Here is a 13,043-nt window from a genome sequence, read left to right on the forward strand (position 1 = left end):
TTAAATATGATCTTGCCCATCTGGACATTATTTTTCCTGCCAAGTTTTTGTGGGGCATTGGTTTCTTATTAAATTGTTCATTTCCAATATAGGGTATGAACTCAAAGTTTTGTATGCTATCCGAGTCACAGGTATCAAAAATGTATCTTATATTAGGATCTATTCGAGATTTTTTTTTCAAATAAAAATTTTGGATTTCAGAAATCTTACAAAATATTTTCAATTAAAACTTGGTCATTTTGATTGAAAGAGTGTCACAGTAACTTTCATTCAATTTTTGAAACTATTGAAACTATAAATTCTTTACCTATTTTTACTACATCGCCAAATCCGAACATGTGTTAATTACAACACAATACACATATCTAATAACAATATATAATAAGACCGATGTGATTGTTTGTCCATGTTGACATTTTCAGGTCTGCATCGACAGATAATGACAGCCCAGAGGTTCCTCAAACGAGACAGAACTCCAATCCTTCCCCTGAAGGGTAGGTACAGTCAAACATATTCACGTTGGGTATAATCAGAATCTCCTGACCTTAAGTTGATTGATAAGCATTACCAATGACATCTTTGATGAGAGATACAGCAATTGGCATCTTATCAAAAATCTTCATTTACAAAATACGTATAAAGATATAAATTTTAAGCCTAATCTCAGTCTTAATGTCGAAACTAAATCAAATATTCAAATTGATTCAGAGTATATTTCTAATGTTGGAACATACTCTCTATGCTTTAAACCGGGAATATGCAATAAGCGGCCAGCCGGTCACAAGCCTGCACGCCAAGTACATTACAATGTCGAGATAGGGAACAAAGATACAAATATCAATGATCTCCTTTCGCAAATAAAATATATAACTATTCTGCTGGAAATGGTCTTAGTAGCAATTATTATCAGAGGCAGAAAACTATTTTTAAGGCATTAGGCGAAGTGCATATCTTTGTCCTTAATTTGTATGTGCATTTATTAATAGTCCAACGTTCAAAATATAACTGTGAAACACACATTTAATTTCAGATCCAGACCAATAGACAATCCTGACCATGATTTTTTATGTCCTGAAAAATAAAATACATCACGATTTAATTGAATATGGAAATAATTTATTTGATAAATGTAGAAATGAATAAATTTATTCATACTATTTTCATACTTTGTTTGGTCGGTAATACTTTTAAATCAAAATTCAATTTAAAATTCATTTATACTTATTTTAATGCATCCTTTTCTGTTTATATTTTATCTACGGTATTATCGTTTTTCTGGAATTTATTGAATAGCAAAAAGTCTGGAATAATTTGATGGCAAGTTCTTATTTTGGTAAATTTAGAGAAACTGACATGGAGGTGGATATATACCACGATACATCAAGTCATCATACAAGTACAGAGTGAGTCGTACAAATAAATAAATGCTTTATAAAAATCTCTAAAAAACTAATAGAAGTACACCATCACCAGATAGTAGGATATCATTTTATTTAATTATCTTGAAAAAACAGATATGACAGCTTAATGTTAAGTCAAATTTACAGGCGTCAGTGTGTTTAAGCTTTCTAAAATGCAGAATAATATGGATTATGACAAGATCCAAATTTTGCTTTAGTGTTATGTAACTATCATATTTTAATGCCACGTTTTAATATATTTTAACTCAGAATCCAATCGAATGAATACTGCAACAAATGTCAAAATGAAAGAGTTTATACATTCATTTCAAGGCTCCAATGACGCTTAGAACATATCTCATTAAAAAACCTTTTTTTCAGCGTTGATAGTGGTCAAAAAGAAAAAGAATCATCACAGGGAAATTTAAATCTAGCTCCATACGTTGGAACGAGTGAACTAAAAGGTATGTAAGGCAGTGATCAAATTCAATTTTTTGTCAGCTGGTTCCATCACAAAACTCATATTTTCCAGCCGGTTCTGTTACAAAAAGTCATTGACAGTAACCAGTAATGCCCACCGGTTTGCTGATCTCATAAAATTCCGTGAGACGGTTCTATAGAACCGATGAGAACCGGGTGAATCCCACCACTGTGTGTATGTACCTTATATTTGCAAGTAATATTTTTTTACTCTATTCTCAAAATTAATTGCTGTGAAAAATTCACTCACTAACGAGTAGATTTCTTTCCCTTATATTGATAAACATAAAAGTATTGCCCAACAAATTATAAGACTTTATGTTCTGATGACAACTTGAGTATACTTGTCGATTACCCTGGGTTTGCAAGGATTTCTAAAACACACCTCTACTTGATGAAATACAAAACCTATGAGACATCCTCTAGAATATTCATAAATATCTTTATTTGTTGTCATGTTCAGTTATATGCCTCGATTTAATTAAAAGAGAATTATGTAGGCCCGAATTGAGAATGTAACTTCATTTCAAGAATTTTGTGAAATAAGCCTAGGCGAAGCGACGTTTGCACATGTGAATTGTAAATTTTATATATTTTTTGCCTTATATTTTGCCAGCTTTTTATATTATAAATAGATTTCATTTAAACATTTAAACACTCATATTTTATCCAGATTATACACCATCTCTGGAAGTTCTTAAAACTGATGATTGTCTCAAGTTCCAATGGAGCGAAGTCCCAAACGCTACCAAATACACGATTCAAATAACGAGGCCAAAAATCAATGAGTTGATAGAAAAGGAATCCAAACTACCAAAATATGAAATGAAAAATGAAATTTACAATTTTAAAATCGGAGAAACAATTGTTCTTGCTATAAAAGCCTCGGATGCATCTGGGCAGCACTGTATTGTACGAAATCATCATTATGTTGTAGGTCAGTATCAGTCTTTTTCATTTTCATTCATTCCGCCTCTGTTTATATGTTAATTTATTTATTGAAAGTATTTGGTGTATACTACATCAAATAAACTACAAATCTACAAAAATAAAATAGTAATAATTTCTCCTGTGTAAATAAATGGAAATGGGATTGGAAATAAATGTTTTTCCCAAGAACCAGAAATTCATTCTTAGTATATGATATATCTACCACAACTCTTTATCATTTAATCTTTAATTTGTGAATTATTATGTAGAAATAGTCAGTGCGCATAAAGGTACAACAATGACATTGCTCCAACTTTTTTATTTTGCAGGAGGCAATGATGTTATCAGTGAATTACAAGTGGAACGTAATGAAACAGCTCCCCATTCTGCCATTGATGTGACTTGGACAAAACCTAAATATGATCCTAAAAAATACAAAATCACAATACTAGAAGTGGATGCGAATGAAGATGGAATATCAAGTTATGTTGAAGAAACATTTCACACAGCTGTTGATCTTCAACCATCTACAGAATATGAATTTACAGTGGCGGCAGTGTTCTCAGATCGCCATGACGGATTGCCAGTGTATTCCGAAATTATAAAAACAGGAATTCGTAAGTTATATAATTGCTTTTAATGAGGATTCATATGGATGTTTTCACATTTTTTATGTATGATGATTTCTGTATGGCAGTGATAAATTGGTTTAGTAGATGCTTAATCATAATCTGAAACATGTCCTGAACCTCTAAAAAATGTTTTTGAAACAAAGTTTTAAAGTCAAATACTCTTTTATTCCAGCTCCACCTGAACTCTACAAAGCTGAAAAGGTTCAAGCAGAGAAAGATCCTATAAATCCATACAGGCAAATCAAAGTAACATGGATAAAACCAAATGTGAAATTTAAGATTAAACACTATGAAGTTTTTTTGAAGTCTGATACTGGAGAAAAAACAGAAGTCATCAAATCGCCAGAGACAAAAGCAACATTTAAATATTTGGTATCAAATAAAATTTACTGGGCTTATGTCACAACTGTTGGAAAATATTTTCACAAAAGCAAGGAAAGTGCCTCGACATCAGTTAGAACTGATCCAGGTATTATACTGTAGCATATTTCTGCAAATTCTAATAGATCAAAATTTCAATAAGCCAGTAATTTAACACCGTAGTCAAGATATCAATCTGTTTTGTGGTTCACTAAAATTTCATATAAACGTAGTATTTTTATGTGTGATACCCGAAATATTTTATGCATGACATTCAGGGAGAGTTGTTTTGACAATTTTTTATTATCAATTCCAATGGTACATTTGATTCGCAAGTACTATTTGGCAAAAAATAAAAATAAGGAATAAAATTGAATTGAAAATTTATCATACTCATAACAAGGATTTGGAAATTTTGAATAAAGATAGGTAATTGAAAATTATAGGTAATTGAAAATCAAGTATTTTTGATAACTATGAAATTGTCTACTACTGAAGTAATTTTAACTTTTTGAGTTTTTCGAATAAATAAATCTTCAAATTGTTGAATAAGTTTTTCTTTTTCGAGTGTGGCTAAATCATTTCATTCAAATAATTCGTACTAAGTTTAAAAATTGTGCCGGTCTGGCAACTTTATTTACCGGTACATTAAAATGCCAATGATCAACAGCAATTGAATACAGTGAATATTTTGGATTGTTGAATAAACTAGTATGTTTCAACTTTTTAATATGAATCTATTTTTGTAATTTACAGCTCGACGAATTACAGGGTTTGACATAAAAGCATCAGGCAAGTTTTGAAATCATCAAGTAACCTTAAATTTAACTTAAATTTATCAAGTCACTTAAACTTATCAAGTACAATTCTTCACTCTTATTATGCCATGGCATCCTGCTCATACATATATTTGATATGCTGCAGTTTTGTATTTCATTGAGTTTACTTTGAAAAATATTTCATTCAAGTATTATTGTATGAATTGTTAGGGATTTTCTAATATGACAGTTAGAGCTAATCTGAACATTTTGAAAATAAGCAATAATGATTTTCCAATTTAAAACTATTTTTCTATTTTCAGGAAAACCTATTATAGAAAAGTGCACTGCTGTTGAAGAGCAAAATAGTTTAATGAGCAGATTTGATTGGAAGTTGCCAGATCTTGGAATAGAGAGATATAACTATAAACTTGAAAACATAGTTGCATTTGTTAGAGTTATAGGAAAAGAGGATAACTATTTAAAAGTGGTGGACGGTACCAAAGCAGTGCCCATTCCACTAAAAAGGGGCAAATTATATGAATTTCATCTTGTGTGTTCATATGTTGATTTAGACAACCCCACTTTAAAACTACAAGCTGTTGAGAAACAAGTTTTGGTTACAGGTGATATTTGAAACTTTTAAATAGGTTTATTTTTGCATGAAACAATGGTTATTCACATAGATTAAATATATTAAAAATTTCTGTATCACATTAAATTTATGTGATTGTGTTGTTCATGTGTAATCTGATATTCTATGTATAATTTTGGCAGATGTTGGCAAACCATCCATTTTAAATGTGGAATGGGATAAAAAGAAAATAACAGTTAAATGGGAAAGAGGCAATGGTGCATCAAAACATTTCCTGAAGGTGATGAGTGGAGGCAATATTGCACTGAATGAGGAACTAACTTCTAGGCCTCCAACGAAACAGAGTTATACTTTTGATATGAATGATTATTGTACATATGGGAAATCTCTCCACTTTATTATTAAAGCAACTGGAGAAGGAAACAATACTCAAATATCAGAAAAAAATGTTTTAATAGGTTGGAATTACTATACTTGTCTGTTATTAATTGTATATTCATGGTTAATATTTTGACCACTGTTTTAATTTTTTTTTATAAATCTGCTCCATCTTTTTCCTTAGACTGAAAATATGAGTATTTACTTCTTTTGGTTATGGAGCGTATTCAATAGTTACGATAAGCAGAACTTGAAATATAAGTATTTACTTCTTTTGGTTAGGGACCATATTCAATAGTTACGTTATGCAAGTAAAAGAATTTGTTGAATCTCAAAATTATCTGCATAAAGTTGCGAATGCAAATATCCCCATGAATATTTTTGGTATGACAAAGTTTGAGGTCATAGAAGTATTACCATGTCCGACTTGGAATGGTAATCATTGAAATTGTCTTACATTTAAGAGCCATTTTATTACTGCTATTTCCAGTTGAGTTATCCCATACATCTTATTCAGGTGGCGACTATGCTGTGAAAAACGTAGTCGCAAATAAAGACGTAGTAAATTCAAGAAGAAATATCCTTCTCTCATGGGGATCCCCTAATACATTTCCTCAGGGCTACAAAATCAACGTGCAAGAAGTTGAACAACATTCATGGCCTCGTTCAAACAAACTGATATTGGTTGATGAGATAAGTGTATTGGAACAAACTCAAACTTCCTATAAATTTACTGAATTGAAAACTAGGACGGAATATTATTTTGAAGTTTCTCCAATCTACGGTAGACAAACATTGGATGGAAGCATTTCAAACAGGATTCGAACTGATGAAAGTAGGTGAACATTTTGTGTAAAGTATTCTAGTTTTCGAACATCGGCATAGATGCTTGGTTAATATCCCAATGGTATTTTTCCTACATTCATAAGATTGCACGTTCTTTTCCATACATTTGACAAACAGAAATTAATACTCTCAGAAAATTGATTAAATATCTTGTGATTGAAATATGTTAAAACATATGGTGTGGTGAACGAAAAGTGGTACGTTATTGTTATTATATTATGTTTTTGAAATAAAATTATTACATCATACTTCTTTTCAGGAATATTACATCCAATAGAACATTCTCATGATTTTGGTGAGTTTCTAATAATTAAAAATTTCACAATATTATAAGCGTTTTTTAAATACATTTTTTAATTTTCTCATTAAAGGAAAACCGGAAAAACTCATTCACGAAACAAGGGATATTTTACATGATAATCTCTCAGTTGAATTGTCTTGGAGTCGTGTTGATCTCAGTGAAAACTTCAAATTGGAATCATATCATGTTGAGCTTTTACAAAAAGGGAAGTTATATACCTCTAGTTTTTATACTAAAGATTTGGAATCAAATCAGTCAAAGATAAGGATTCCACATGTAAAGATGGGATATGCTTATGATGTTAAATTTACAACTTTCTTCATGGATCTTGATACGAAAAAAGTATATACTGCTGGGAAAGACTATTCATTTAGTACAAGTAAGTAAATGTATTAAATAATCAGATTGTAACCCTACTGTGTGAAATTAGAGGCACGAATAAAGTTTTACAGTTATGAAAAAGAATTTTGTCGGGATGATCTCTTGATTGATACATGGTTTTTATAACTGAAGAGTGTAATTTAAACTGTTCTTGGCATGTTCATAACTTTCTCTTGGAATTACAGGATATCATGAGTGTAGATGAAATACCCACTAATAACCTCAGGTACAATATAAAATTGTCAACCAGCTACTTATTGTGAAGAGTATTGAAATATAAATTATCGATGATGAATTTGCATTTGACTATTTCGAGAGGGCATTGCTTTCAAACTTTATTGGTATTTCAAATTTCATATGATTATGTATTTTACTTAAGGCCCTTCACAAACCAAGATTCATAACTGTTCTTGGGACAACGGAGTTGTAAATTTTAGCTGGGATCCGGTAAATGGAGCGAAAAAATATCAGGTAATTATCAAAGATGAATTTTTACAAAGAAATCTTATTGGTACTAACACCAACAAGGTTACACAAGCGGATGATGGATGCCAAGTTAAAGTTCAAATGACAGACGAGCTATGCATTGGCAGAGTGTGTATGACAAAAGTAATTACTTACACTGACAACAATTTAACATCAGAAACTGACTGGAAAGCTCATTTAATCGGTATGGGATTTTGATATTTTCATTTACCACTAATAGTGTCTTTGGACGGCCCACTTTGGTGGATGCTTTTGTAGCCTTCTTAACATTTTCCAGAATAATGAAGCTACCAAATATGAATAGTCCAAAAACGGTCCTGGATTGGAATATTGTAGCTTTTAACTGCATTCTATTCGTGCATATAGTCCCTGCTTTTTCTGTACCAAAATTGACTATTTTTTATACTGTACTTATTACAGTTTGCCAACAAAATTTCTATACCAAAAATTTCTCTTCAAGAACCTCTAAAAACGTCTTACAAGCAGTGTTAACTTGAAATGTTTCAAGCTGTGGCTGTTATTATTACCAGTAGATGTAGCTGTCAGCATTTTAATAGGTCTACAAATCTTTCTATCTCTGACCTGTCTGCATTTTAATTGAAGACTTGCGACTCTTCGTACAGATAAATTTGAATAAAATTGAATTTCAGTACTTCAAATGACCTACAACATATCTTACAACTTACCCAAACTTTCAACCAGTTCTCACTTGCAAATATTAAGTATATGCATATTGTATGTGGTGCGTACAAGAATGAATGATTCACATTATCTAAAAAGATTTTTTCAAATATTTTAACATCTATTTCCCAAATGATCACCAGGTGGAGACCTTGTACCCAGGAATGTAAAAGCAGTGACCAATACTGAGAATCCAGAACGTTGCATAAATATTACATTTGACGCACCTCATAAAGGCCAGGCAGATGAATATATTATAAAAGCAAAACCTACGCATAAAGGAAGAACCAAGAAGATGAGCTCGAAATCCAATTCAGTAACTTATGAATATCTTAGAAAAGGAGTGGAATACATATTTTTGGTGTTCGCGATTCACAATAAGGAGCTGAGCGCCGAAAGTCCCTCTAATGCAATCAAAACTGAAGGAGGTATTGCTTTTTTAGATATTCTGAAATAATTCAGTTTATTTTATTTACATATTACTCTTAGAAATTATATAAACAATAAACACAATTCAAAAGCTATTATAAGTCATTTGAAACTGCTAGGGTATATGCTCTGGCTATCGTTCTTCTAGCAATGATAAGTAGATAAAACAATGAAATTCAATATTCAGACAGCTCGGGTGCATTGGTCAATTTTGGGGGTGCTAAAGGAACGTATGACTTGAAAAATGCGACAATATCTGGCAGCACAACAAATCTAAATGTTATCATGGGAGATGATTTTGGTGAGTCCTCGCAACTATTTATTGTTTTTTTTTTAATTGAAAAAGAACATGCATACAATTGCTAGTTGAACCTACCATTTATCTAATGCTGATAGTCATAAAAATATACTTTCTCTAGGCAAAGTCAGAGATTTGGAAGAAAAGATTACTCCTAATCAGCACAATGATAGTGTGACAATAACGTGGAAAATCCCATCATTTGACAACAAATCAAATGATTACAAAGTAGAGCACTATATTGTTAAAATACAAAAACAAAATAATAACGAGGAAAAAGAAGTTGTGGTATCATTCATCAAAGGGCAGTATGAGTATTCTACAAAACCTTATGATTTAGAACTTGGACACACCTATGACATATCAGTGGCAACTCTCTATGATGATATTGACAGGGATGCAACTTATATATCCACTGCTGTAAAGAGTACAGTTCATACAAGTGAGTTACAACGCAGCCTTGTAGCTTGCTTTTAGTTTATGCATGTTTGATTATCAATTTCAAAGCATCTCAATTCATGCTTGTCAAGAAGTACATTAGTACAATAACGCAATTCTTATTTACTTATGACCCGACCCCTTTGAATTTGTATATTTTGATAGTGAAACTTATATCAATTATGTTTAATACAGATTAATTGTATATGTAATTTGCTGGTTTATTTTTTCTATAGATAATAAATTTTGTATCGATATGTTACTTACTTACTCTACATTTTTTAGGACCTTGTAAACCCAAAATAGTTTCCAACATCGATGATAAAAATAATGAACTGAGGTTGGAGTGGAATGATGTTCAAGGTGCATTACGTTATGAAGTGGATATATACACTGAAAACTCCGAAAATCCTCTTTTTCATCACGACAATAATAAGAACACCACTTGGATGCGAGCTTTCGATGAAAGATTTGGGTATGGAACTTCCCATAAGGCTGTTATAACAGCCATTGGAGCTGGAAATAAAACAAATTCCTCAGAAACATCAACAAAAACTATCGGTAAGCAAAGAATTTCTTAATCATTTGGTTGTAATATAAATAGCACCAATAGTGACAAATTTTTAGAAGATTCAAAAGTTCATCTATTATGACTAAAATGAAAATTTTGCATTTTTCTACTTAGGAGGAGAACTAGTGCCTAGAAACGTAAAAGCAACTATAAATGAAGAAAAAGTAACAGATCCAAACACGCAAGTATTTTTAACATGGGAGCAACCGGAAAAATTGCCAAACTCATACAAAGTTTTACTGGATAACAAAGAAATTAAAGAAGAAAATACCAAATTTTATGGCATATCTTGCTTGGTATCTGGCTTAAAAGCTGGCACAGATTACCTATTTAAAGTTGTTGGAGTTCATTTCTTAAACAACAAAGAAGTTCTCAGTGGAGGATGTTTCTCGAACAAAATACAAACAAATCCAAGTGAGTCAATAATATTTTGCATATACTGTCTTCATATTACTCAGCTATTGCTAACTGTGGTTACAATTAATACTGATATCCAGCGAAAATAGCTACGTTTTACTAAGCTTATTTTTCAATTAAATAACGAAATGGTGTCCTAGTAGGATGGTGGCCTCTTTGAGGTAAGCCATGAAAGACAATACTTTTAAAATAACTGGGGCCACTGATGTATTGCTATTATTTATTTTATCTTGAACATTTTTTAAGTTTAAAAACAAAAAAGCGTGTCTAATATTTTGGAAAACTTCTTATCAGTTTTCAATAACCCACAATCAATTTGCTTTGAATCACAAATTATCAATTCATTCAGCACGAAATAGTCATGTTTCCATATTTTGTCTAAATTGATATTTGTCTACCAGAGTGATTATATCTCACCTATAAATTTGGTATCACTTAATCGTAGTCATTCTCATTCTTCATAAACAAATTCAAGCCTTTTCTATTTGTCACTACACTACATTTCAGCTCCCACACAAGTGAAAAACTTGTTTGGCCTGGTCGGAGAGAACCCAAGTACAATGGTTCATATCAAATGGGATAAAGTTGATGCTGAAAGACCAGATGAGTCAACAATGTATCGGGTTTGTGTAACCACAGAAGATGAAAGAGAAGACAAGAATTACAGAGAAGTATATGTCACATCTGAAGAAGTGGTACTTACAGGACTGGAACCTGCAACTACTTATGCTTGCACAGTCGCAGGTGGTAACTCTCTTGGATATGGAAGAAATTCAGAGGCATATAAAATAACTACAAGTAAGAAATTATCATTGTCTCTTCATATTGGTTTGTGCTAATTTACTGATTCATGCATTTCTTTAGAATTTGGGACTCCAAAACATGTTCAACTTTCAGCAAAAGATAACTTAGCTCCAAATTCTTTGGCATTGAGCTTTCAACATGCTGAAGGAAATGCAAAAAAATACATTGCTGTGATGTACAAACACCAGGATACTGCAAAACGGCAGGTCATTGGACCCGTTTCTGTTGAATCGGGATATATTTTTAAAGATTTAGATTTTAATTCCACCTATTCAGTAAAAGTGCATGGTGTGTTTTCTACTGGAAAAGGCGATGCATGCTGGTCCGACAAATATACAACAGGTATAATATACACGATTCATCTAAAAGTTAAATAAAAGCAATGATACTTTATTGATTCAATATAGATTGATTCAAGTCAGACAAAAGTTAATTTGACTTTTTTATCTTTACAAGCACCCGCAAGAACAGAAATCACAAAAGCTGATTGCATGGTTGATAACGAAGGAAATTTGAGTTCAAGAGAAATCCATATAAAATGGAAACCTGATACTGACTGCACTGAACATGAAGTCCATATCAAACGTGGTCGTTATAGTGTTCTGGAAAGTCAGCTAATTGTGAAAAATGCAATTGAGTTGGTCTACTCGTGCTTATATGAAGCAACACAATACCTGGTTGAAGTAAGATCAAAAAATAGGCAGTGCTATGGAGAATGGTCTGAAAAAGCAATAATTGAATTAGGTGAGAATACTGAAATAATTTGACTATGAGCAAGAATTTTCAATATTCCAGAAACATACCATACATTCAACATACCCCTTAGAAAAATAAAAAAATGCTTTCCAAAACAATAGATACATGGCCAGTCTGTACATTTTTGCACACGGCCAATTCAAATAGCATAGTCATATATTAATCTAAAATCTTGAAGTGATATAACATTCCTAATGATATAATAACCTTTTTATTGCAGCACCATCCAAATTAGAGAATGTCACTGCCAGTTTGGAAGAAAAAGGAAATCACATTGTGGTGCAATGTGGTATTGCTGAAAGGGATTGTCCGTTCTATTTCGTGCAGGCATATTGCAATGGAAAATTGGAAGGAAGCCCACTTGAAGCTCATAGCATTGTAGATAAAAAAGTAGTTGAGGTCAAATTCAATCCTAAAGTTCCAGCAGAAAAATATCACTTTATAATGTGGGGTGAAAATTCAGGAAAAGTCAGAGGAAAAGCTTCTTGTTCCGAAACTGTTTTTTCAAGTAAGTAGCTTATTAATCGTTATCATTTTTTATAGTCTGGTTCGAAAGCTTTATAAAAATAATCTAATGTTTTCATAACGATTTAATTTAATTACCATTATAGATAATAAAATTTTTTTCGAATGCTGGCCTTCTCACTTTCGTAAAATTTTGTAAAACCTACCTATGTGGTTCAAATTAAATCCAGAACGAATTATATACTCAGTTTTAGGTATGGGAGGATGTAATGAAGTTGTGAAGTTACGTGTGCTTATGCTAATCTTAAGATTATTTGAGTGACAAAACGTAACACAGATGTCCTATTATTTTTCATAGGGCCAGAAAAAGTGGAAGTTCCTGTGGTAAACTTGAATGATGAGAATCCAAGCACAGAAATTCATATAAGATGGGGAGCTCAAAAAAGATGTGAAAAATATGAACTTATGATCTGCTGTGATGATCAAAATGGACCAGAAAACATATTAATATTCGATAAAACTGTTTGCAAGTATAAATGCCAATGTCCCGGAAGCAAATACAAAGTGGCAGTCCGAAGTATCCGAGGGACAGTGAAAGGGGACTGGTCGGATGAGTGTGAAATTAATTTGGGTATGT

General features: G+C 31.9%; 1 protein-coding gene across 13 annotated transcripts in view; it reads left to right on the top strand.

Annotated features, from left to right (window-relative positions):
- The window catches only part of LOC120337147 (uncharacterized), a 39,139-nt gene that overhangs the window by 22,848 nt on the left and 3,248 nt on the right, over window positions 1–13,043 (top strand). For 12 of the 13 annotated variants that reach the window (XM_078117377.1, XM_078117375.1, XM_078117376.1 and 9 more), the window contains 23 exons: window positions 423–494; window positions 1,344–1,403; window positions 1,782–1,864; window positions 2,554–2,817; window positions 3,140–3,427; window positions 3,615–3,911; window positions 4,559–4,594; window positions 4,884–5,186; window positions 5,338–5,613; window positions 6,051–6,368; window positions 6,639–6,674; window positions 6,751–7,059; window positions 7,441–7,731; window positions 8,372–8,656; window positions 8,845–8,958; window positions 9,077–9,397; window positions 9,679–9,954; window positions 10,079–10,378; window positions 10,889–11,179; window positions 11,246–11,527; window positions 11,642–11,929; window positions 12,162–12,449; window positions 12,765–13,037. In XM_078117377.1, coding sequence (XP_077973503.1) covers window positions 423–494; window positions 1,344–1,403; window positions 1,782–1,864; window positions 2,554–2,817; window positions 3,140–3,427; window positions 3,615–3,911; window positions 4,559–4,594; window positions 4,884–5,186; window positions 5,338–5,613; window positions 6,051–6,368; window positions 6,639–6,674; window positions 6,751–7,059; window positions 7,441–7,731; window positions 8,372–8,656; window positions 8,845–8,958; window positions 9,077–9,397; window positions 9,679–9,954; window positions 10,079–10,378; window positions 10,889–11,179; window positions 11,246–11,527; window positions 11,642–11,929; window positions 12,162–12,449; window positions 12,765–13,037 — 5,351 coding nt within the window. The remainder of the gene's footprint in view (window positions 1–422; window positions 495–1,343; window positions 1,404–1,781; window positions 1,865–2,553; window positions 2,818–3,139; window positions 3,428–3,614; window positions 3,912–4,558; window positions 4,595–4,883; window positions 5,187–5,337; window positions 5,614–6,050; window positions 6,369–6,638; window positions 6,675–6,750; window positions 7,060–7,440; window positions 7,732–8,371; window positions 8,657–8,844; window positions 8,959–9,076; window positions 9,398–9,678; window positions 9,955–10,078; window positions 10,379–10,888; window positions 11,180–11,245; window positions 11,528–11,641; window positions 11,930–12,161; window positions 12,450–12,764; window positions 13,038–13,043) is intronic. The other variant, XM_078117383.1, reaches the window with a different exon arrangement.

Source organism: Styela clava, chromosome 10, assembly GCF_964204865.1.
Source record: "Styela clava chromosome 10, kaStyClav1.hap1.2, whole genome shotgun sequence".
NCBI lineage: Eukaryota > Metazoa > Chordata > Ascidiacea > Stolidobranchia > Styelidae > Styela > Styela clava.